Source organism: Rhinoraja longicauda, chromosome 7, assembly GCF_053455715.1.
Source record: "Rhinoraja longicauda isolate Sanriku21f chromosome 7, sRhiLon1.1, whole genome shotgun sequence".
Taxonomy (NCBI): Eukaryota; Metazoa; Chordata; class Chondrichthyes; order Rajiformes; family Arhynchobatidae; genus Rhinoraja; species Rhinoraja longicauda.
The window spans coordinates 62,056,178-62,081,372 of NC_135959.1; the positions used below are offsets into that span (position 1 = coordinate 62,056,178).

The 25,195-nt window shown below is 43.3% G+C and overlaps 1 protein-coding gene across 3 annotated transcripts in view; it reads left to right on the forward strand.

Annotated features, from left to right (window-relative positions):
* Positions 1-1,004: 1,004 nt before the first annotated feature.
* Positions 1,005-25,195, forward strand: part of LOC144595330 (ferroxidase HEPHL1-like) — a 79,458-nt gene continuing 55,267 nt past the window's right edge. For 2 of the 3 annotated variants that reach the window (XM_078402714.1, XM_078402712.1), the window contains exons 1-3: positions 1,005-1,317; positions 22,772-23,016; positions 24,172-24,384. In XM_078402714.1, the coding sequence (XP_078258840.1) occupies positions 1,166-1,317; positions 22,772-23,016; positions 24,172-24,384 (610 nt within the window). In that variant the 5' untranslated portion in view covers positions 1,005-1,165. Of the gene's footprint in view, positions 1,322-22,771; positions 23,017-24,171; positions 24,385-25,195 lie in introns of all 3 variants that reach the window. The other variant, XM_078402715.1, reaches the window with a different exon arrangement.

Genomic DNA, 25,195 nt, shown 5'->3' on the forward strand with positions numbered 1-25,195 from the left:
TATTAAGGGGTTGGACATGTTAGAGGCAGGAAACATGTTCCCAATGTTGGGGGAGTCCAGAACCAGGGGCCACAGTTTAAGAATAAGGGGTAGCCCATTTAGAACGGAGATGAGGAAAAACTTTTTCAGTCAGAGAGTTGTAAATCTGTGGAATTCTCTGCCTCAGAAGGCAGTGGGGGCCAATTCTCTGAATGCATTCAAGAGAGAGCTAGATAGAGCTCTTAAGGATAGCGGAGTCAGGGGGTATGGGGAGAAGGCAAGAACGGGGTACTGATTGAGAATGATCAGCCATGATCACATTGAATGGTGGTGCTGGCTCGAAGGGCCGAATGGCCTCCTCCTGCACATATTGTCGATTGTCCTTGTAAACATCCTGATAAAGCTATTCTGCACTCTCTGGAAAGCCTCCACAGCCTTCCTGTAATTGGGTGCCCTTCCTGGTTTCTCCAGAGCTCTGTCTCTTTGCGAGAGATAAACAGCAGCACAATAGCCTTGGAGACACAATGATGTGACAAGGTGAAGAAATATTTACTGAACTTCCGAACTTTTTCTCAGTGGTGCATTTGAATTTTATACTGAGAGTGTAATTAGTCTCAGGAACAACAGGTAAGAAGAAGAGTCCCTAGCCTAGTCCTGGTCACTTATCCGTGTTCTCCAGAGATGCTGCCTGACCTGCTGACTGAGTTACTCCTGCACTTTGTGTCCTTTTTTTGTAATTAAACCAGCATCTGCAGTTCCTCGTGTCTGTTCTCCAGATTTGGATGCTAGCCCTTACATATTGGAATGATGGACATAACCATTTTATCGTTTGCATAACTTTTGAAGGTTATACATTTGGAAAGGAAAAACACAACTTGAAAATGTTTTCCACGTGATAATGACTAAAAACTACATGCAATCCCACAACACGTGAACAACATATTTCATGTGTCGCAATAAAATAAATCACATCACCCCTTTCAGTAAATTGAAGCTGATCCAGAATGGTCACGCCAGCACAAAGCCACATCGCAGAGGCCAGCAGACACAAGGATTGGCTGACCCTTCCTGTCGGCGGGCAAGGGACTCTCCAGAAGCCCACATGACTCGCTGACGCGGGGAGAGAGGAGGGGGCAGAGCTCACAGACACATTTGTTTGTGGACGGAGCCTCTGGAGTGAAGTGCGATGGGTCCCGTCCGCATCCTTCTGCTGGTCGGTCTTATCGAGCTGGCAAGTTCTCTCACCCGAACTTACTACATCGCCGTCAAAGAAAGGGTTTGGGACTACGCGCCCGGAGGCACAAACGTGCTGACAGACCAGGACTTGGAGCAGGATGAGTGAGTATGTAGAGGAAGGGCAATCAATGAAGACGCTGTTAGATGCCGCCGCCGCCGCCGCCGCCGCCGAAAGGCAGTAGTTCACTTTTGTGTCTATCTTCGGTTTAAACCAGCATCTGCAGTTACTTCCAACGCAGTTCACTTTTCTAAATCTTTTGGCATTTTGTGTTATTAACGGGGGTCTTCGATTTTCGAGACTTGTTCAGTTTTTACAGATGACTGGTCGAGGGGGCAGGTAATCAGTCCGCTACCCTCGCTGCTCAGTGTCACCTTCCACTTCCCAGTTTGTTTAAGATTTAGTTCAGTGACTTTCCTTTTTGGTTCAGTGTCGCGCGTCTGATCTGTGGGAAGTTACATCGTCTGCCGTGTTTACTTAAATGGTACGTTGTTTGAAAAGGAGCACTGTTATAAGTGTTGCAATGTGTGAACACATGCTCGACTATTGATCCGGTGGCACACAGTGTCAGTGCTGCCTGTGGCTGGTAGAGTTGCTGCCTCTCAGCGCCAGAGGTCCTGGTTCGATCCGGAGCGCGGGTGCTGTGTGTGTGTGTGTGTGTGTGTGTGTGTGTGGTGTTTGTTGTACTTCGTGGTCCGTCTCTGGAAGGACCACGAGTACACATGTTTAAGATGTTATCATGGTGGAGCTTAACTCCAGGCTGTTTATTCCGAGGCCGCCTGGATCCAGAGTGGCCGCCTAATCACACCAATCACTTATATACACAGGCATACAAAGTAGTCCTTGTGACCAACAAAGTAGTCCTAGCAATATCACAACATCCCCCTTGTCTTATATATTACAACAGTGTTTGCACGTCCTCCTTGTGACATCGTGGGGTTGCTCCTGTTTCCTCCCACATCCCAAAGACGTTGCAGTTTGTGGGTTAATTGGGCTCTGCAAATTGTCCCGGGTGTGCAGCGGCAAGAGAAAGCGGGATAACGTAGACTAGTGCGAAGGACCTGTTTCCATGCTTTATCTTCCAATCAATAAATGACTGCCCGATGTATCTGAACGACTTTATTGTGGAAACACCCCCCCCCCCCCCCCTTAGAGTTACCATCTGTCAATTTCTCCCGGACACATCCTGAGTTTCACTGCACATCTTGTATGTGATGGACAAATAAACTTGACTTGAGTGTCTCAGATGCCAATGTCGAGACGTCTGAAGGGTCCCAACCTGAAACGTCGCCTGTCCATTCCCTCCACAGATGCTGCTTGACCTGCTGAGTTCCTCCAACACTTTGTGTTTTACCCCAATTTAGGAACTCTGTTTTGTAAATAACGGCACCTGTTATTTTAAGCAAGTTAATTAACATAATTCCGCGACAATTGTCTAATAACCCAGCAGTTCATTGCCAGGTAGGGAAGTAGAGTTTACACCTTAATGGAAACGGCCCTTTTGTGCAACGCATTGATGCTGATCCAGACGTCTATCTAAGCTAGTCCCATTTGCCTGTGTTTGGCCAACCCCCCCCCCCCCCCCCGACTTTTCTACCCACGTATCTGTCCAAATACCCTTTAACCATTGTAATTGTACCTGTCTCTACAGCTTCCTCTGGCAACTCGTTCCATATGTTCACCACCCTGTATGGTAAAGTTGACCATTTGTTCCCTCTTAAATATTTCCCCCTCACCTTAAATCTATGTTCTCTAGTTTTAAACTCTCTTACCCTGGGGAAAACGATTGCGAACATTCAACAGATCTGTGCCCCTGATAAATTTATGTACCTGTGCAAGTCCTGCCTTGATTTAAGTTTATTATCATGTTAACCGAGGTACAGTGAAACTTTTGTTTTGCATGCTATCCAAACAGATCGGATGTACTGTACATGAATACAATCAATTCAAACTCGAGTACAATAGATAGAGCAAAGGCAAAGAAACAGAATGCAGAATATAGTTCTCAGCACTGTAGTCCATAATTTTCATAGACAAAGTTCACTGTCCACAATCAGGTAGAGGCGAATCCCCCAGACAGGACCCAAGCTTTTGGCAGGACTATTCAGAAGCCTGATAACAGAGGGGAAGAAGCTGTTCCTCAGTTTAGTAGTGCGTGATCTCAAGCTTGTTTTAACTTCTATCAGACGGGAGCAGATTGAAGAAGGAATGAGTGGCTGAGGATGTCTGTGATTATGTTGGCTGCTTCTCCTCGGCAGCATGAAGTGTGGATGGAGTCAATAGTGGGAGGTTTGGTCTTTGTGATTGACTGGGCGACATCTACAACTGCAATCTCTTGCAGTCTTGGGCAGAGCTGCTCTAAAACCAAGCTGCAATGCAACCCAACAGTATGATTTAGATAGTGCATCTGTAGAAATTTGACTTATAAAAATGCAACACTTTGCATTATTCAAATCAATTTCCATCCACTGTTCCTTGGCCCACTTCTCCAGTTCATCTAGATCCTAGATCCTGTTGTAATCTTAGATAACCTTCTTCATTCCTCACCACACCACCAATTTTGGTGTCTTCCGCAAACATACTCACCATGTTAATGACACTGACATGTAAATTATCAATATAGAAGACAAACAACAATGGACCCAGCACTTATCCCTGTGCACACCACTGATCACTGGCTTCCAATCCAAATAAGTCCCCCTCCACAACTACCCTCTGTCTCCTGTACAGGTGTCAGAGGTTCTGGGAAGGCAGGAGTATGGGGTTAGGAAGGAGAGATAGTTCAGCCATGATTGAACGGCAGAGTAGACTTGATGGGCCGAATGGTCAATGACCTAATGACCTACCACTAAGCCAATTGGACTAGTCTGAAGAAGGGTCTTGGCCCGAAACATCACCCATTCCTTCTCTCCAGAGATGCTGCCTGTCCCACTGAGTTACTCCAGCATTTTGTGTCTATGGTTTAAACTAGCATCTGCAGTTTCTTCCTACTCACTTTCTCCTTGGCTATCTCACCCTGTATCACATCTATATACTAAAACTCATTTGTTTGTTTGTTCCTGAACTACAGCCAAAATGGTACACGATAGTGCGACAATTTTAGGCCCACCTTACCGTTGTCCCTTTGGTGCTAATTGAAGAAGTTTAATTGAAATTGGTGTTATTTTTAAAGTTATTCACATTTTAAAGTTTAAATCTACGGGGGAGGGAGGTAGGGGGAGGGAGTGATGGGGGGAGGGGGGTTGAGGGGGATGGAGGGGGGGAAGGGAGGGGAGGGGGATGGAAGGGAGGGGAGGGGAGGGGGATAAGGGGGGTTGAGAGGGATGGAGAGGGGAGGGGAAGGGAGGGGGAGGAGGGGGGATAATGGGGTTTGAGGGGGATGGAGTGGGGGGAGGGGAAGGAGGAGGGAAGGGGGAGTGGGGTGGGGGGGGAGTGGTGGAGGAGAAGGAGATGGTGCTGGAAAGGTTTGGGCCCAACGGGTCCACTTGGTCTAGTACAATCTAAACTTCCTGACAGCCTACGTGCAAGATGTTATCAAGGGCCTTGCTAAAGTCCATGTGGACAATGTCCACTGCCCTGCTCTCATTAATCATCGTTGTCATGTCTTCAAAAATACTCAATCAAATTAGTGATGGATTTCCCCCCAATCAAAGCTATGTTAACTGCCCGTAATCAGTCCTTGCCTTTTCAAATGTTAGTTAATCCTGTCCCTCAGAATAGCTTTTCTTCCATTGATGTTGAGCTCGCTGGCCTGTAGATCCTTTACTTGTCTTTCAGCCTATCTTAAAAGCATATTAGACAACCTCCTGTCTTTGAGTCATAGAGAGTCTTAGAGTGATACAGTGTGGAAACAGGCCCTTTGGCCCAACTTGCCCACACCGGCCAACATGTCCCAGCTACTCTCGTCCCACCTGCCAGCATTTGGTCCACATCCCTCCAAACCTGTCCTCTCCATGTACCTGTCTAACTGTTTCTTAAACGTTGGGATAGTCCCAGCCTCAACTACCTCCTCTGGCAGCTTGTTCCCTTTGTGTGAAAAAGTTCTCCCTCAGATTCCTATTAAATCTTTTCCCCTTCACCTCGAACCTGTCCTCTGGTCCTCGATTCCGCTACTATGGGCAAGAGATTCTGTGCATCCACCCGATCTATTCCTCTCATGATTTTGTACACCTGTCGACTTCACCTGTGGCTAAAGATGGTGCAAGTATTTCTACCAAGACCTCTTTATTATTTTTTTTCCTGAGCTACCCGCAATCGCCAAGAATGCACTTGATCAGGTCTCGGGGATTTATCCACCTGAATAAGTGTCAAGACTGACAGCTCTTCCTCTGTTGCAATGTGAATATGTTCCAATACATCACTCATTTCCCTTAATTTCCTACTTACAGCACCTTGTCATGGTAGATACAGATGAGAAATATCCATTTAACATCTCGCTCAGCTTCTGTTGGTCCACACATAGAAGACAACATTGATCCTTAAGAGGTTCTATTCTCTCTTTTGCTCTTAACATACTTGTAGAATCATTTGAAGAATCCCCTCTACCTTCTCTACCTTCCCCCTTGCACTCCTATGTCTCTTATATTGCTTGTGAAATTTGCTTGATCCCAGATGAATTCTTAGTGTTGTTAGGATCTGTATAAGGCTGTTGCTTTGAACATAATGATGTCTGGAATTTCCTAATAAAGGATAATACTGATCAGAAATTCACAATTGTAACAATTGCACAATGGCTCCTAATATGTACGTACTATCACAATACAGGCTCTCAGCACCAAACTGCATGCCCCTTGGCACCTGGATCTCACAGTACTGATTCCACCATCCCTTTCCCTCCAAACATTCGTAGCACAGGGCTTCAATGTTACATCACTACTCTTTGGCCACAACGCACCTCGACTGTCAAAGTGAGGTCCAATGCAAATTGGAGGAACAGCACCTCATATTTCCCTTGGGCAGCTTACAACCCAGTGGCATGAATCTTGAATTCTCTAACTTCAAGTAATTCTTGCTTTCTCTCTCTCTCCGTCCTCCCCGCATCCCAGTTTACCAACTAGTGCTACTGTCCAAAGATAGACACAAAAAGCGGGCCAGGCAGCATCATTGGAGAGGAATGGGTGACGTTTCAGGTTGAGACCCTTCTTCAGACTGGTTAGGGATAAAGGAAACGGGAGATATAGACAGTGATGTGGAGAGATAAAGAACAATGAATGAAAGATATGCAAAAAAAGTAACGATGATAAAGGAAACGGGCCATTGTAAGCTGTTTGTAGGGTGAAAATGAGAAGCAAGTGTGACTTGAGTGGGGGAGGGATAGAGAGAGAGAGAGGGAATGCTGGGGCTACCTGAAGTGAGATAAATCAATATTAATACCACTGGGCTGTAAGCTGAAATATGAGATACTGTTCCTCCAATTTGCGTTTAGCCTCTGTCAATTGAGGAGACCGAGGACAGAAAGGTCTGTGTAGGAATGGTGAGGAGAATTAAAGTGTCCAGCAACCGGGAGATCAGGTTGGTTCACGCGGGCTGAGCAAAGATGGTCCACGAAACGATCGCCCAGTCTGTGTTTGGTCTCGCCGATGTATAACAGTCAACATCTTAAACAATGGGTACAGTAGATGAGGTTGGAGGAGGTTCGACTCGCCTCCTGATTAAATATTACTGATTGTATGCCTCGTTGTCACCGTCCCCTCAGCTACAATGAACCATTCTACATTTCCTTATTGTAATCTGCTTTGATCTGTCGTTTTCACACCTTCCCCGTCCATATCTCTGGACTCCCCTCTCCCCAACTCTCAGTCTGAAGAAGGCTCTCGACCTGAAAAGTTACCCATTCCTTCTCTCCAGAAGGAATGTCCTGCTAAATTACTCCAGCATTTTGTATCTCTTCGGTGTAAACCAGCATCTACAGTTCCTTCCTACACAGATCCCATTTGGAACTACATCTGTTAGCTACCCTGTCTCCTGAGCCTGGTTTAGAATTGGCTACTGTTCCACTTCAGTTGCGGATAATCTGAAGTCTGCAGTTGGAGCCAACAACAAACATCATTGGTGCATTGCTGTACAAACTATTTAACCCACTCTTAGGTGCACAACAGTTTCTAGGTCAGCCCCCTTAATGTTTAATGATTACATTTATATTTTGGAATAAAGTGCCTGTGTATGGAAACTATATCTTCCTGTACAAAAAAAAACCCATGTGGCATTCAGTTTTGCACCTGAAACTTGTTTGGAATTTTTGAGATTACTCAATAGCTAAATGCAATCAGATTGTTCAAGTATTTCCTTGCAAAACACTCTGCCATATTTGCACAGTCTGTTGAATCTCATTCATTTTGAAAATGGATAGCTTTGCATGTGTATATATACTATTAAAAAAAAATAATTCCAGTTATTTTTGTTGATAAATCACGCTTCATCTAGTTCAATAATTAGATATAATGCAGTTATAATGGGTGACTTTAATCTACATATAGATTGGGTGAACCAAACTGGCAGGGGTGCTGAGGAAGAGGATTTCTTGGAATGTTTGCGAGATGGTTTTCTAAACCAACATGTCGAGGAACCAACGAGAGAGCAGGCCATTCTAGACTGGGTATTGAGTAATGAGGAAGGGTTAGTTAGCAGTCTTGTTGTGCGAGGCCCCTTGGGCAAGAGTGATCATAATATGGTAGAGTTCGTCATTAGGATGGAGAGTGACAAAGTCAATATAGAAACAAGTGTTCTGAACTTAAAGAAAGGTAACTTTGAGGGTATGAGGCGTGAATTGTCCAAGATAGACTGGCAATTGATGCTGAAAGGGTTGACGGTGGACATGCAATGGAAGGCATTTAAAGGTCGCATGGATGAACTACAACAAGTGTTCATCCCAGTTTGGCAAAAGAACAAACCAGGAAATGTAGTGCATCCGTGGCTAACAATGGAAATCAAGGATAGTATTAAAACAAAAGATGAAGCATACAGATTAGCCAGAAAAAGTAGCATACCAGAGGACTGGGAGAAATTCAGAGTCCAGCAGAGGAGGACAAAGGGCTTAATTAGGAAAGGGAAAATAGATTATGAGGGAAAACTGGCAAGGAACATAAAAACTGACTGCAAAAGCTTTTATTGATATGTGAAGAGAAAAAGATTAGTTAAGACAAATGTAGGACCCTTGCAGTCGGAAACAGGTGAATTGATCATAGGGAACAAGGAGATGGCAGACCAATTGAACAAATACTTTGGTTCTGTCTTCACTAAGGAAGACATAAACCGTCTGCCGGAAATAGCGGGGGACCAGGGGTCTAATGAGATGGAGGAACTGAGGGAAATCCAGGTTAGTCGGGAAGTGGTGTTAGGTAAATTAAATGGATTAAAGGCAGATAAATCCCCAAAGCCAGATAGGCTGCATCCCAGAGTGCTTAAGGAGGTAGCCTCAGAAATAGTGGATGCATTAGTGATAATTTTTCAAAACTCCTTAGATTCTGGAGTAGTTCCTGAGGACTGGAGGGTAGCTAATGTAACCCCACTTTTTAAAAAGGGAGGGAGAGAGAAAACGGGGAATTATAGACCATCGGTAGTGGGGAAAATGCTAGAGTCAGTTATTAAAAATGTGATAGCATCACATTTGGAAAGTGGTGAAATCATCGGACAAAGTCAGCATGGATTTACAAAAGGCAAATCATGTCTGACGAATCTTATAGAATTTTTCGAGGATGTAACTAGTAGTGGATAAGGGAGAACCAGTCGATGTGTTATATCTGGACTTTCAGAAGGCCTTCGACAAGGTCCCACATAGGAGATTGGTGTACAAACTTAAAGCACACGGTATTGAGGGTTCAGTGTTGAGGTGGATAGAAAATTGGTTGGCGGACAGGAAGCAAAGAGTCGGAATAAATGGGTCCTTTTCGGAATGGCAGGCAGTGACTAGTGGGGTACCGCAAGGCTCAGTGCTGGGACCCCAGTTATTTACAGTGTATATTAATGATTTGGACGAGGGAATTGAATGCAACATCTCTAAGTTTGCGGATGACACGAAGCTGGGTGGCAGTGTTAGCTGCGAGGAGGATGCTAGGAGGCTGCAGAGTGACTTGGATAGATTAGGCGAGTGGGCAAATGCATGGCAGATGCAATATAATGTGGATAAATGTGAGGTTATCCACTTTGGCGGCAAGAACAGGAAAGCAGAGTATTACCTGAATGGTGAACGATTAGGAGAAGGGGAGATGCAACGTGACCTGGGTGTCATGGTGCACCAGTCATTGAAAGCAAGCGTGCAGGTGCAGCAGGCAGTGAAGAAAGCGAATGGTATGTTGGCATTCATAGCAAGAGGATTTGAGTTTAGGAGCAGGGAGGTTCTACTGCAGTTGTACAGGGCCTTGGTGAGACCGCACCTGGAGTATTGTGTGCAGTTTTGGTCTCCTAATCTGAGGAAAGACGTTCTTGCCTTAGAGGGAGTACAGAGAAGGTTCACTAGATTGATCCCTGGGATGGCGGGACTTTCATATGAAGAAAGACTGGATAGACAGGCTTGTACTCGCTGGAATTTAGAAGACTGAGGGGGGATCTTATAGAAACATATAAAATTCTTAAGGGGTTGGAGAGGCTAGATGCGGGAAGATTGTTCCCGATGTTGGGGGAGTCCAGAACCAGGGGTCACAGCTTAAGGATAAGGGGGAAGTCTTTTAGGACCGAGATGAGAAAACATTTCTTCACACAGAGAGTGGTGAGTCTGTGGAATTCTCTGCCACAGAAGGTAGTTGAGGCCAGTTCATTGGCTATATTTAAGAGGGAGTTAGATGTGGCCCTTTTTGCTAAAGGGATCAGGGGGTATGGAGAGAAGGCAGGTACAGGCTACTGAGCTGGATGCACCTATTTTCTATGTTTCTATGTTTATATGTGTATAGACAAGGAAAAAGGAATGAAAAGGAGGCATAGTGTTCTACAGCTGACAGAAAATATTGTGTGGTATGAAGTTGTCCACGAGCCATCATATTGCTGAGTGGGTAAGAAGGAGCTGCAGATGCTGGTTTACACTGAATTTAGACGCAGACTGCTGGAGTAACTCACTGGGTCAGGCTCTGGAGAAAGGGAATAGGTGGTGTTTCGGGCTGAAAATTTTCTCCAGACGTCTGAAGAAGGTTTTCGACCCGCTGAGTTACTCCGGCATTCTGTGTCTACTATATTGCGAGTGGAATTTTTTTTTGAAAATAGACAGATTCCTTAATTAAAATATGGCTGGTGTGAATATAATATTAAAGTTGGCTGTTTTTAAAAGTTTTTTGTTTAGATATACAGCGTGGAAACAGGCCCTTCGGCCCACTGGGTCCACGCCGACCAGCGATCCCCTGCCAATTAACACTATTCTACACACACACTAAGGACAATTTTTACATTTACCAAGTCAATTTACCTACAAACCTGTATGTCTTTGGAGTGTGTGAGGAAACTGAAGATCTCGGAGAAAACCCACAATGTCACAGGGAGAACGTACAAACTCTGTACAGACAGCACCCGTAGTCAGGATCGAACCCGGGTCTCTGGCACCATGCGCTGTAAGGCAGCAAGTCTACCGCTGCGCCACCATGCCGCCCTTTCACTAACCTTTGTTTTTAGTGTGAGTGATTGTTTTCTTCTTGCAACCCTTAGCACATCAATCATAAATACCGGTTCGGGCAGGTGCACTTAATCTGTTTGAGACAATGAGAGAGTTGGCCGTTGAACAATGAGTGCCACAAGTTTACAATTGTTCTCTGTGAAACACCCACAAATTGTCACCAGCGATTCATCAATTGCCAGTGAAATTCTATACTAATCTTTTACAGGACTCTTAACTACAATTAATCTTAATCAACCACCAGAGCGTTGATGAGACAATACCTGGAGTATTGTGCGCAGTTTTAATCTCCTTCCCCAAGAAACAATATACTTGCCAATGAGGAAGTGCAACGAAGGGTGGTGCGATTGTTAAATGAGGAGAAATTGGGTTGATTAGACCGGCACCCTCTAAAGTTATGGTGAATGGAAATCTAATTGCAATTAAAATAATTTTGTCCAAGCACATCAACTGGATGCAGAGAAGATGTTTCCTTTGGTTGGGGGTTTAGAACTAAGGGCAAACACTCTCAGGGTATGGGTGAAACAATTCAGACTGAGATGAGGGGATGATTCTTCACCCCGAATGTTAAACCTATGGTGAAGACTGTGGAGGCCAAGTCACGAAATATATCTATGAAGGACAGATTTCTGGAGACAAAGGGCATCAAGAAATATGGGAGAGTGCGGGAATATGTTATTGATATGGATGACCTGGCTTCATCAAAATGAATGGCAGGCAGGTTTGAAGGGCTGAATGGCCTACTTCAATTGCATGTTTCTATTTTTTGACAGATTTTTATCATCTGAAAGTGGGTTGTTATGATCTGGAATGCACTAGCTGATCTAGTATTGGAAACAGATACAGTGATAATTTTTAAAGATATTTGTGCATGAAATTTAAAAAAAAAACATTTGGAGGGTAATGGGGAGAAGAGACAACTAAAATGAGGTAATATGGGTACAATGGGTTGAATGGTCATATTTCAATAATACTGCAGTTTTTGTTCTGATGAATGTATTTTAATTTGTTAATGAGATATGAATATTGCTGACGAGGTCAACATTTGTTCATCCCTAATTGCCCCTGAATCAAGTGGCTTTGTTGATCATTTCAGAGATCGGTTAGGAATCAACTATAGAGATGTGTGTAGAATCACCCAAGAACAGACATGAAGGACATTATTGAACCAGATGGGCTTTTGTGACTATCCTATGGTTTCATAGTTGTTTTTACTGGATGGTAGTTGAAAGAAATGGATGTGTACAGGCAATCTCTGGGTTACAACAGGGTACCACCCCTGATAACTGTTTGTAACCTGAAGCCTTTGTAAGTCGGAAATGAACAAAACCAGCACATGGAAGCGGATCGTCGCAAACAGCTATGCAGGAGAGTGAGCAGGCATGGGAAGAGCATCAATGACCGTGTGACTGAGTGAGTCTGCTCAGCGCTCCCAACTCTGCTCCGTTCCACACTGCCCCCGACTGTTGCAGCTCATTGAAATGTCTGGGTTTCCATAAATCAGGTGTTTGTAACTCGGGGAGAGCCAGCACAAGCTTAAAAACATCTTGTTCTTAAAGTAAAGGTCATAAACATATTATTGCTTACACAGGCAAAAATGCGAAAGCGCTAATTAATTCCACCTCGTGCCTTCAGTATTTTCAGTGGAGATTGACTGGTGTGCGAGTGGGAGGTCTTCAAAGCAGGATGCATTAATTTCTTGTACATTCCTGTGAGACTGTGTAACATCAATGACAAACTTCGACAATTCAAAGAATAAAAATTGTGAGATTTGCTTCACTTCCAGGTTATGTTTTTCAAAACAGAAGTGCTTGCGAATCAACTCAACAGGGATGCTTGTAATAATTGTTTTATCAGATTATCAGTCTTGGCTGTGAAAACTCATCCCTGGCACAGTTTATTTTGTGTCAAACCAGTCATGTTTGAATACATAAGCCTTCATAAATTCTAGTGTCACCAGTGTCCATTATGAATACCACTGATTCCTGTGTCAACTCGAGAACTCTTGAAGGTTAGCCATTTTGGATTTGCTGATGGTAAATAGAGTGTTTTGATAGCTATAAAGTCATGCTTTACTAAGATGATTCTTTTTTGATCATGGGTTGTTCCATGGTTGTGACTTCAAATGGCTGCATTGCAAATGAATTGCTAACTTTCCTGATGATTATCGCTTTTCACAAGAATTGCATCCACCAGCTCAAGGTTTCCCAACCTGGGGTAAATTAACCCCAGGGGGTAAATTTCGCCCACCATTATTGTTATTTGAACTTAAAATAATAATGTTAAAAACAGTATTTTTAAATTTCCCCTTTGTCGGTTGCTTTATTATGGTAGATGTGTAAACTCAAATTACTGAACAAAACAGGGTGGGGGTAAATTTACTTTTGAAAAGTTGCCAGGGGTAAACGGGACGGAGAAGGTTGGGAACCCCTGCACTAGCTGCAGTGGCGTAGATCTGACTTTCGTTTCCCTGCATTTGCAGCTGCTTTTCTTGGCTTTGACTCACTTGCACGGATGGGCTAATCCTGCATGTGGGCTATGTCCTGAAGACATGTTTACATGAGTTGTGCAACAATGAGTGCAATTGGCTGCATTCCTAACATTACTGCTTTGTAATTGCATAAGAAAAAAATAAAAGTTGTTATTTGCATCATTTGGACTTTGACATTAACACGTATGACTTTCTTTAGCATTTGCATAAATCAATGTACTTCATCATTGGTGCTTGCCCAGCGAAATGTGGTTTTGCAATGTGTGAGACTTAAATAGTTGGCAAATTTCCTGAAAGTTTCCTAAAGTCGTTATTGTTAAATTGGTAGGAAAGAACTGCAGATGCTGGTTTAAATTGAAGGTAGACACAAAATGCTGGAGTAACTCAGCGGAACAGGCGGAATCTCTCGAAAGAAGGAATGGGTGACGTTTCGAGTCGAGACCCTTCTTCAGACTGATCTTTGGGTCGAGACCCTTCTTCAGACTGAAGAAGGGTCTCGACCCGAAACGTCACCCATTCCTTCTCTCCAGGGATGCTGCCTGTCCCGCTGAGTTACTCCAGCATATTGTTAAATTGTTTTTTGCAGATATGTCATTTATTTAGCTGACAGGTTAAAAAAAATTGTTGATTGCATCCAACCAAACAATTTCTTCAAATCCTACCTTCTTTAACAATGGTTTTGTTTTTTAACAATTCCTTATCAACCTTTGAGACTATTTTCCATAACATGGTGACAGTGGAATGATAAAGTGATTATCACAGACCACAAGATCTGCTGTAAGTGCGACCACGAGTACGCAATATTCTCAGAGGGTGTTGGTTCCACTTCTGCAACTCAACTGTCATTGTGATCAATAACAGAACAAATTGAGGCTGCAACAAAGTAAGATATTGCATTTGTGCACATCTGCTAATGGTGTGTAGAATATGATTAAATATTCGGCTCCTGATGCAAACAGGTTGCTTGCCTCTAAGGTAATTGAACAGACTCGCAATCAACTTGTAATCACATTTATAAAGTTGCCATTAAACTGATACAGATACAAAATAAGAATGTCCAAAATGACAGACTCTGGATGATATTATTCCACAGGCATTAGCAATCTACTTTATGTAGTCTCTCTACCGCTACTCTCTGCGTTCTACCAGGTGGGGAAAGTCAGTTCAGGATCACAGAGCACCACATCTCAGCACTCTTTTTGAAAAATATAATAAAACCCAACCAAAGTCAGTTTTTGCTGCATGTTGAGGTGCAGTCTTGCTGATATCAGAGTGCAGTACTTGTCATTTATTAATTAATTTTAACCTCATCTACTGCAGCAGTGTTCCTGATGTGGCTCGCAGTACATCGGCGAGACCAAGCGTAGACCCGGCGATTATTTTGCCAAATACTTGTGGTTGGTCCGCCCAAGGTGTACTGAATCTTAGTTGCCAACCATTTTAACTCTTGTTCCCATTCCCACACTGACCTCTATTGCCAGAATGAAGCCTCGTGCAAACTGGAAGAACAGCCCCTCATATTTCGCTTTGGCAGCTTACAACCCAATGGTATGAACATTGAGTTCTCCAATACTAGGTAATGTCTTATAACACGCCTCTGTCCCCCACTCCTTTCTCCACCCACCCCTTCTCCCGTGCTTCACCTGAACATGAACCTTCTTCCCTTCTCCACATTCCTTGCTCGTCTTTCACAATTTGCAACTCTTCAATCGTCACACACACACACACACACACACAATCAGTTGAAGAAGGGTCTCGACCCAAAATATTCTCAATGCTATCCATGTTCTCCAGAGATGCTGCCTGACCTGCTGAGTTACTCCAGCATTTGGGTCCTTGCGTGTAAACTTCCCACGGACAGCCGCCAAGGACAAGATCATACATGTTCTAGAACTGTGAGGAAGCGTCACTAACTGCTGTGCCATTGTGTCAGTCCTGATCACCCTTTATCACTCTTGGACACACTTATCAAGGTCTTCATGCTTTTGGTGCCACATCTACATCCGTGCACACGTTGGGTTGCATGTACTGTTGTCATGGGAGAGCAGTTTACTGCAGCCAAACCAATCCTGCCACAGGAGTGTTCAGGTAGCACTGAGGCCCGTGATTCATCCTCTCAGCCTGATCCTACCAAATCAGAGAAGAGAGTCTATTCCTATTTTATATTTGGCCAGGAAGTTCGCTTTGCATCCTTGGTTTATGGCATAGATGACCATAACTACTGGGATTCATTTTGTTATGATTATTAGAGTGCCCTTTGAATTGCATCAGGAAAGGAGGCTGCCTATGGAATTCCTATGGTCTTTTGGAAGCCAAGAGGACACAGTGATCGACAACAACCTTGTAGAAGCATTGGTCTCCAACACATCCATGTGGTAATTGATTTGTGTACCCTGTGACATGGACCTTGCCTCTTTTGATCAGCTATCATCACTGCTGAACATCCTCTTAGCAACTCATGAGGCCTAACTCATTCAGCTTGTTAACATTGCTGGCATTCCCTCATCCTATTCTTCCATCGGATCAAACTAAATAACCAGTGCATCGAGCAAGGGAAGCTAACAATGTATAGCTGTGAAGCAGGAAATAAGAGAATTGCAAGTTGAAGGTATCCTGAGGGAAGAGAAAGTACCCTGAGGGAAGTCATTGCCTTCAGTGAGTAATATGAAAAATATGTTTTCAAAGTCTCTGACAGAGCAGTTCATCATGATCCATGAGGACCTTGCAAACTGTACGATTTCTGCCATTTCATAGAAAAGTTGCCTCAGTCCTAATTGCATGGGAACCTCCTGCATGCATGTGCCACTGATGAATTTGTCTGTCGCCCCTGCTAACTCTGGAACAGCATGATTAGAATGGCCGATGTGAGAATGCTCAGGCTGGAATTGTACGCCACAGCAATTTTACATGGTCAACCCTCCAATCTCCACATACTAGTTCCCGCTGGTCTGATGTTTATAATCCCCCCTTTCGCAAGAATTTATGTGTTCATGAACGTTGGCTTAAGCCACTAAAGGATCGGCAATAAATGTTTGCTTTGCTGTTCCTATGTCTGTTAATAAAATGCAACCCATTGAGGAGGCTCCAGTATTTACGTTCCAGCCATGCCTTGGTATGTATTGGGTGAACATAGACAATAGACAATAGGTGCAGGAGGAGGCCATTCGGCCCTTTGAGCCAGCACCGCCATTCAATGTGATCATGGCTGATCATTCTCAATCAGTACCCAGTTCCTGCCTTCTCCCCGTACCCCCCGACTCTGCTATCCTTAAGAGCTCTATCCAGCTCTCTCTTGAATGCATTCAGAGAATTGGCCTCCACTGCCTTCTGAGGCAGAGAATTCCACAGATTCACAACTCTCTGATTGAAAAAGTTTTTCCTCATCGCAGTTCTAAATGGCCTACCCCTTTATTAAACTGTGGCCCTAAGTGCATCTTAGAGTGCTGAGACAATACACCACGTTTAACTGTAGGTATGGCGTGTTTGTCTCTGAACACAGTCCTGACAATGGGAACTTGAAGTCGTTGCATTCTTGGAAAATCCCTATATTTGGCAAACAGCCTTTGGTTATGTAGGAAAGTTACCAGGCCTAGGTTAATTTGCCTGTCCTTGAGCCTCTTCTGGACCAAGGCAAGGTGATGGTTAATGTAAGAAGATAACTGCAGATGCTAGTACAAATCGAAGGTATTTATTCACAAAATGCTGGAGTAACTCAGCAGGTCAGGCAGCATCTCGGGAGAGAAGGAATGGGTGACGTTTCGGGTCGAGACCCTTCTTCAGTCTGAAGAAGGGTCTCGACCTCAAACGTCACCCATTCCTTCTCTCCTGAGATGCTGCCTGACCTGCTGAGTTACTCCAGCATTTTGTGATGGTTAATGTGCTGCTTGCTTTTTAGGACACACTTTCCCAACTATCTTCCCACCCAGACAGGATCCTGAATTAAGGAACTAGGAAGGAGGAGGTTCCTATGTGCAGTCCCCAAATAATTAGTAGTTACATAAGAGCTTTAGTTACACATTTTTGTTTAATAATTTTATTTTTTAAATTAATTATAATTGTACAATTATACTTAAGCTTTCATTAAACTAAATGTAATGTTTTTTTTTTACTTCATCAAGAACATCTAAGCACTTGAAATGCAAAATATATTGACTTCAATGGAATAGAATGTGCAGACATTTAGTGTAGTTGGCAGTTGATAATCTCACAAGCATTTAGTACAGGGGACTGGTAAATAATTTTCTTTCCAAAACTTTCAGTTGTAAACTTTAAGATGCATGACAAGGTTTATCATGAATGAATGCAGAGATCTGCAGTGTTTGTTGGAAGGAGAAAAGTCACAGTTGTTCATCAGCAGTTGGTTGCTATTGAATTGGGAAAAACATTGTGCTATCCTTCATGCTCTTTTTGGGTATATTCTGTGGCATTTGTGCAGGGCAAAGCTGGTCAATTATGCTGACTGCTGTGAGATATCAGATTGATCAAGTCCACCTGATAAGTTGTCACTCTGTTACTTTACACCCATGAAAACAGAAGATGACAACATGGTGAATTGCTGAATGGAAGAAGCATTTTCAAACAACCATTCTATTCAAGGATACTGTGGTGATTTTGTGGGTTAAGTGTCAATGTATCATTGGCAAGGCAGCAAAGAAGGTAATAAGGATAGGAGTAGAATTAGGCTATTCGGCCCATCAAGTCTACTCCGCCATTCAATCATGGTTGGTTTATCTCTCCCTCCTACCCCCATTCTCCTGCCTTCTCCCCATAACCTATGACACCCATACTAATTAAGGGGAATTGTTCTAGCCTTGAGTATATCGGATGTTCATACTCATGAACTCCCTCAAGATGGCCATGTAATGATGCCATGGCCAGTGGCCTCTGATGGTTAGAGCTGTCTGCCTACCTCATTTTTGTATAATTGCTCTTATTCAACAAGCAAAGAAATAGATGCGAGATCTTGTTAAATTCACACATTTGTTTTTCTCCTTTAATAATGCATCCACTTTCCTGCTGCAATTTCTGAGATTGCGCCATTGTTTCAGATTACTGGGCATAAAGGAGGCAATGGCTTTTAGGGAATAACGTCACATGGAAGCTTGAGAAAGGCATCTTACGAGTAATGTTCAACCAGAATCTCTTACGACAGAAGGGGGAGGAGTTGTACGGTTTGATAGCCACAGGGAAGAAGGATCTCCTGTGGCGTTCTGTCCTGCTGCTTGGTGGAGCCAGTCTGTTGCTGAAGGTACTCCTCGGGTTGACCAGTGAGTCATGGAGGGGGTGAGCTGTATTGTCCAAGATGCTCCGCAGTTTGAGGAGCATCCTCCCCTTCAAGACCACCTCCCATGAATCCAACTCTGCCCCAGGACGGAGCCAGCCTACCTGATGAGTTTGTTAATCCTGTTGGCGTCCGCGGCCTTCGCCCTGCTGCCCGAGCACACGACAGCAAAGAAGATGGTACTGGCTACCACCAATTGGTAGAACATCTGCAGCATCTTACTGCAGACACTGAAGAAGAATTCTAGTCGGAGGCAAGATCCAGACAACAACCAGGCCTTGGATAATGTAGTGCCCAGGCCCTCTTCTGAAATAGCCTCTTTGTTTTTTCTGAGACAGAAACTAGGGAGTTGAGTCGTTTCTGCTGTCAAGGCTTTCACAAATTTAAAACTTTTATAACTCTGACATTCAGAAATAATTAAAAAATATTAAAGTTGAAGTAAATAATTTTAAAAGGTTGCATTAAAAACAAAGTTAATTAAAAACAAATAGTCGCACTTGGAAATAATGTTTAAAAAAAACACTGAAGCATGATGATTAAAAACATAATAACTTTTCTCCCCTTTGGCTCCTGACCTCAAAGCCCCATCCAAATAGCTGCTTGATGAACATTCTTGCTAATTCATCCCTACTTCCAGGGATTGCTAATTCATCCCTACTTCCAGAATCTGCTCTTTGGTTGCATTCCATTCTACTTGGGTCTGCTCCCAGAATGGGAAGTACCTCAAGACCTATTGCTTTTTAAAATGTGCTATTTAAATGAAATCAAGAAAATGCTTTATTTTGATTAAGTTTAACCTCAAAGAAGCAGTTAAACTGGAGGATATCAATTTTCCAACCAGTATCTCCACAAACTGCAATTTTGCATGAAGATCTGAGGATGTCCATTGTAAGTCCAAAGTAAAATGCAGATTAATCTCTAATTGCATCGATCCTAAGCCATAGTTTTTACCTGAGGCTTGAATGGACCATAAATTGTGGTTTCCTAGCCTGGCCGTAGCCATTAGGGCTGGTGATGACAGAATGCAAGTTTCTACATTTTTTAAGGCTTTGTAGTTCATCAGTACTGTTTGAGTTCCCGTAGCATTCTGCGCAGTGAATATTGTACAGCTAATGTCCAGTGCATGTTGCACAACATTGTATTAATAAGGCGATGAGAGGGACAGCAGCAATACCAGGGATTGTCAGGTGAGGAAAACCATGGAAAGGAGATGAATTTCAAGTACATTTCAACTAGAAAAGGCACAGTGCTGGAGTACCTCAGCAGGTCAGGCAGCATCTCTGGAGAACACTGATAGGTGACATTTCACAAGTTATAGTAGAATTGGGCCATTCGGCCCATCGAGTCTACCCTGCCATTCAATCATGGTTGACCTCTGCCTTCTCCCCTTAACCATTGACACCCGTTCTAATCAAGAATTTGGCTATCTCTGCCTTAAAAATATCCACTGACTTGACCTCCACAGCCCTCTGTGACAATCAGTTCCACAGATTAACTACCCTCTGACAAAAGAAGTTCCTCCTCACCTCCTTTCTAAAAGAGCGCCCTTTAATTTTGAGGCTAAGACCTCTGGTCCTAGACTCTCCCAACAGTGGAAACATCCTTTCCACATCCACTCTGTATGCCTTTCATTATTCTGTAAGTATCAATGAGGCCCCCCCTCAATCTTCTAAACTCAATTCTGGGTTGGGACCCTTCAGACCTTCCAGCTAGAGTTGTCAGAGATTTCCTTCTACCCCGTGCTTCTCCTGAGCATCTCCCAGTCCTGTCCTTTGCCATGCCATTCTTCCTTGTTCAAGCAGAATCAAGCACTGCTACAATACTACACTGACCTTCATTGTGTTAGTTGTGATAAAGGCAATTAATTTATTTCAAAACATAATATTGTCAGTCCATTCATGTTTTCTTTTCCTACTTGACGAGTCCCAGAAGTTGTCCTTCGTAGAGCTGGACAATGAACTCTGGCGTCTTGAGTCACTGCAGGCCTGGCTACTGAATGCAGTAATCAGCCTGGTGCAGCCTAACCCCCTGAAAGAGGACAGTATGTTCCTCGACCACGAGCCTTGACCATACTTTTGATCCCAGGCTTATTTCATGTGATGTAGAGTCATAGAGTGTGAAAACAGGCCCTTCGGCCCAACTTGCCCACACCGACCAATATGCCCCATCTAAACTAGTCACATCTGCCTGCTTTTGGCCCATATCCCTCTAAACCTACCCTATCCATATACCGGTCTCAATGTTTCTCAAACGTTGTGATAGAACCTGCAATATGGGGGAATATAATATCACTGAACTCTTTAACACCCACTGTGTGGAACATACAACAGTACAGCACAGCATAGGCACAGGCCCTTCAGCCTACAGTGGCCTTCAGCATTTCTGCCTGCATGTGATCTATGTCCCTCCATTCCCTGCATATGCCTGCTGAGCTGTTTCCTCTGCTGGTGAGCTGCAAACTTTATCAATCTGTAACCCAGCTAAGTGCAGTGCATTATAATTCTGTAGAGGATACCTTACTGCACAGTCTGGAGTGGAGGGCGGCATTGCTATTTCTCGTTGAGACAGAGAGCCCGCTTTGTTTCTTCGGCATAGTTGTCTGTGGAAGCACAGCACAGGGGGATATGTTAAAAGATGTAGATGGAATATTGTGGAAGGAAGAAGGGATGGTAGATAAAGTGAAGTCGATGATCTTGTGTGACTCAGTGTTGGTTGAAATGGTGTATTTGAGAAAAGAATGATACTGTTGCATGGTGTGAGACTGGAAGGGAAGAGGTGCATAGCTGACTCAAGCTTTAGTGGTGTGTTTAATTTGATAGTGAAGGAAGTGATAGTGGGAATAACAAGAGTGGTGTGAGTGGTATACTGTCATACAGTGTTGAGAGGGAAATATAGTCTTACTATCCACATGTGGTGATAAAATCTTGTTATTGAACTTTAGCCCTGCCCTGAGGGTGGCCTTGTGAATGGGTGAATTACTTCCTACCCTCTAGTAGGACCTCCGGCTGTACTTAGGAAGGCAGGCAATGCCATCAGTTGAATTAGAAAATGTGCTGACATTTGAGCAGGCTCCCGCTTCTTTAGGCAATCCCATCCTAACACATGGCATCCCTGTGTGGTACCTCAGCTGCACGGAGGCAGAGAGGAAAGCTCTTCAGCGGGTAGTCCATAGAGCTCAGAGGACCATCGGAACACAGCTACCAGCCTTGGAGAGCATCTACAACACACGATGCCTCAGAAAAGCCACCAGCATCCACAAAGACTCTTCACACCCCTGCAACAGTCTGTTCGAACTCCTTCCATCGGGCAGACGATACAAGGCCTTCTACGCCCGCACCTTCAGACTCAGGAACAGCTTCATCCCCAGGGCCATAGCTGCTTTGAACCGGTCCTGCTGAGCCGGATGGTCACATCGCACAGGGATCCGGCACAGATCTACTTGCACTTTATTCTGTCTTAAAACTGTTGCAATTTGTTTTGTTGGGTTGTTGTTGTTTAAATTAATTAAATTATTGCATCGTACGGGGGCGCATTCCCAATCTCGTTGTACCCCTGTACAATGACAATAAAGATATATTATATTGTATTGTATTCTTGAAATATTTATCAAGCCCGGGAACTAAAATAACCCAGGCCTGAGCTGTCTAAAAGCAGAGTCAAGATGCCACCTTCTGCTCAATCGCCAAGCTAGAGACAGCCTGCCCCGCCCCACCCCACCCATACACAAGTATCACTTGCCAGGCTTTGTTTCAGCCCCATGTTGCTTTTGTCAGGCTATTGTCTCCGCAGATGCAGCCGGACCTGCTCAGTTCCTCTTCCTCCTTCTGTTTTGTTCAAGATTCCAGCATCTGCAGTTCTTCGTGTCTCTAAAGGTCCCTTTCGATCCTTTTGCCAGAATATCTACTTTTATAACCGGCGGTGTAGTGGACTTGCATTTTGAATCCAATACAGTTCAAAAAAGGCCTCCTTTCCAAATATAACTGAGGTTATAATTAAAGACAATTTGAAGTTTTCTTATTTGAAGCTCTTCTTGGCAACTTTGTTCCTTTGTCCTTTTATGCTGAGTGAATGAAATTTGTGCAGAGAATTCAAGCAACCAATATGAGAATGAATGTTTTGACTCTGTGCATTTTATTAACATAATTTTTGTTTGTAAATTTTGCACTCATTCTTCTTCGTGTTTCTACATAGACATGCATCAGTGTTTTTAAAAACTGGCGAGCACAGGATTGGACGTTTGTACAAGAAAGCAGTGTACAAGCAGTTTACGGATGAAACCTATTTGACTGAGATTCGTAAATCGAATTGGCTGGGATTTCTAGGCCCGGTGCTCAAGGCTGAAGTGGAAGATGTGATTATTATTCATTTCAAAAACTTTGCTTTTCGTCCCTACGCTGTGCATCCACATGGAGTCTTCTATGATAAAGATTCTGAAGGTAACGTTGTTTGATTTAAAAAAATTGACTTGGTGAATGTATCACATGATGATGGCAAACTTTGCAGGAGAAAAATCCTTGTTATCTTGCAAATTACATCTCTGGAAATTTGTTCATAAATAATTTGCAAGAGCAATCGGATTTCCTCTGTTAACCAGGTCCTTTAAATAGCAGTTTTAAAGCTAATTGAAGTGAGGTTCATGGCAGGGGTCTGTCAAAATAAATCTTTAATATTCCTGCTGATTCCACTTCTTTCCTGTACAAGAAGGCTGTTGTAAATTTGGGAGTTCTTTGGTCACTTTATCAGGAAATCAGGAATCCTTCCTGTTAATAGCCTTTATTTCACAAACCAATTACATTGTACTTATGTTTATCTGTTGTGCTAAAAGCATTACCATTCTCACAGTCTATTTTCACAAGATTGGCACATGGATAATAAAACTGTACCTTGATGGAATGTACAAGTACTGTAGCAAAGGTCCAGTATGTTTATCGCATGCCTATGGCATCCTTTGTACTATTCTGTACTTGCATAGCTCTTATTGTATGTCACACCAAAACTAGGTTTAGAATACACTTTCCAACCACTTAATTCAGATGGTTATGGAAAAGTATAACTTCTTTAACCTTTCAGAGTACCTTGTGGTTTGAAGTCAGATTGGGAACTAATCTTTGTAAGAAAAATATATTGTTTTAAAATTGTAAAATCGATAATTATCTGCAATCAGAACAGCACTACATTTTTCATCCATCACCTGATTAGAATTTGTCTTTAGTATCTCTGGGTGAAGTTAAATCCCAAAGATTAATGTCAGTTCTTGTCAGAGGATAGAAATACCTGTGAATTGATTATAGATTGATTGGACAATTTAAAATTCTAAAGGCTGTCTTTTTTGATGAAAAGCCAATTCTTTTTGGATAAGAGAGAAAATTGCAGGAAAACAGGAAACAAAATGGTGGCAAATTTCCTCACGAAGAACATTATTGCTTTTGTTATCTGCTGTCTGATCCATAAAGACATCTTTTATTTAAATCTTCCCACATTCACCCACTTTCCTATCTGACAAAGCTCTTGCTTTGTTCAGGGGTTGAACTTTGTTGCCTCCTATAAATATCCCACTTTTTTTGTAGTTTCAGAAAGATTCTTTCTTGCAGGTGCCCTTTATCCTGACCGTACATCAGGCGAGCACAAGATGGATGATGCCGTTCCGCCAGGGGGAAACCACACGTACAGATGGGTAGTCAAGAAGGAGCACGCACCAACCGATGCTGATGCAAATTGCTTAACCTGGGTTTACCATTCCCATATCGATGCTCCAAAGGACATTTCATCAGGTTTGATTGGAGCACTGTTAACATGCAAGAAAGGTACAGTCGAACTTTGCTTAAAAACTAAGTTCCCGGTCTCTGATTAATACTCTGTACCTTGCATTAACTAATTTTTCTAGTGTGGGTTGGAAGAGAAGAATCTCGGGGTGGAAAATATCTACACTAATTTTCTACACTGCCAGCTCCCCAATCCTATTACTACATAAAGCCTTTCACACACAAATATGAGCAATGTCCTCTACTCTGACAGCTGGTCCTCTACTCTGACAGCTGAGCAGTGGGAGGGTTGAACACGGAGTTGGGGTGGAATGAATGAATTAATACTTTATTTCATTTGACAAGTCGCAGTGAAATTCTATGGTTGCATACCTTGGGTATGCAAATAGTCGCCACATGAAGAGCGCTTACAAAGTTACAAAGTTTCCCATGCCAGGTCAACCTTTGTTCTTCCCCCCCCCCCCCCTTCTCACTCTCCCTCATGGCTGTCTCCCCACGCTGGAAGGGTGGGACTGGGAACTCACCAAGGCATCAGGGTGGATATTATTTGTCACTTCATGGGAAGAAGTATGACCAGGGCACTGGGTGGGCATTCAGGGGGCAGGGTGGGTGTGCTGGGGGCCTGATGCAATCAGGTGGCACGAGGTTAAATCTTAAGATTCTCAAGGCAAATCGTGCTTAGGATGGGCAAAATAACTTGCAATTAACATGTACAAGAAAGCTTGGATTTGATTGTATAAAACACAAAAATATGTTGCTGCATGATCAAATTTGTAAGTGGGCTTCCTTTTTATTGTACCACAGCACCACCACCAGGGGTGAGCAGAACTGCAGAGCATTTTCAGGTTTCTGT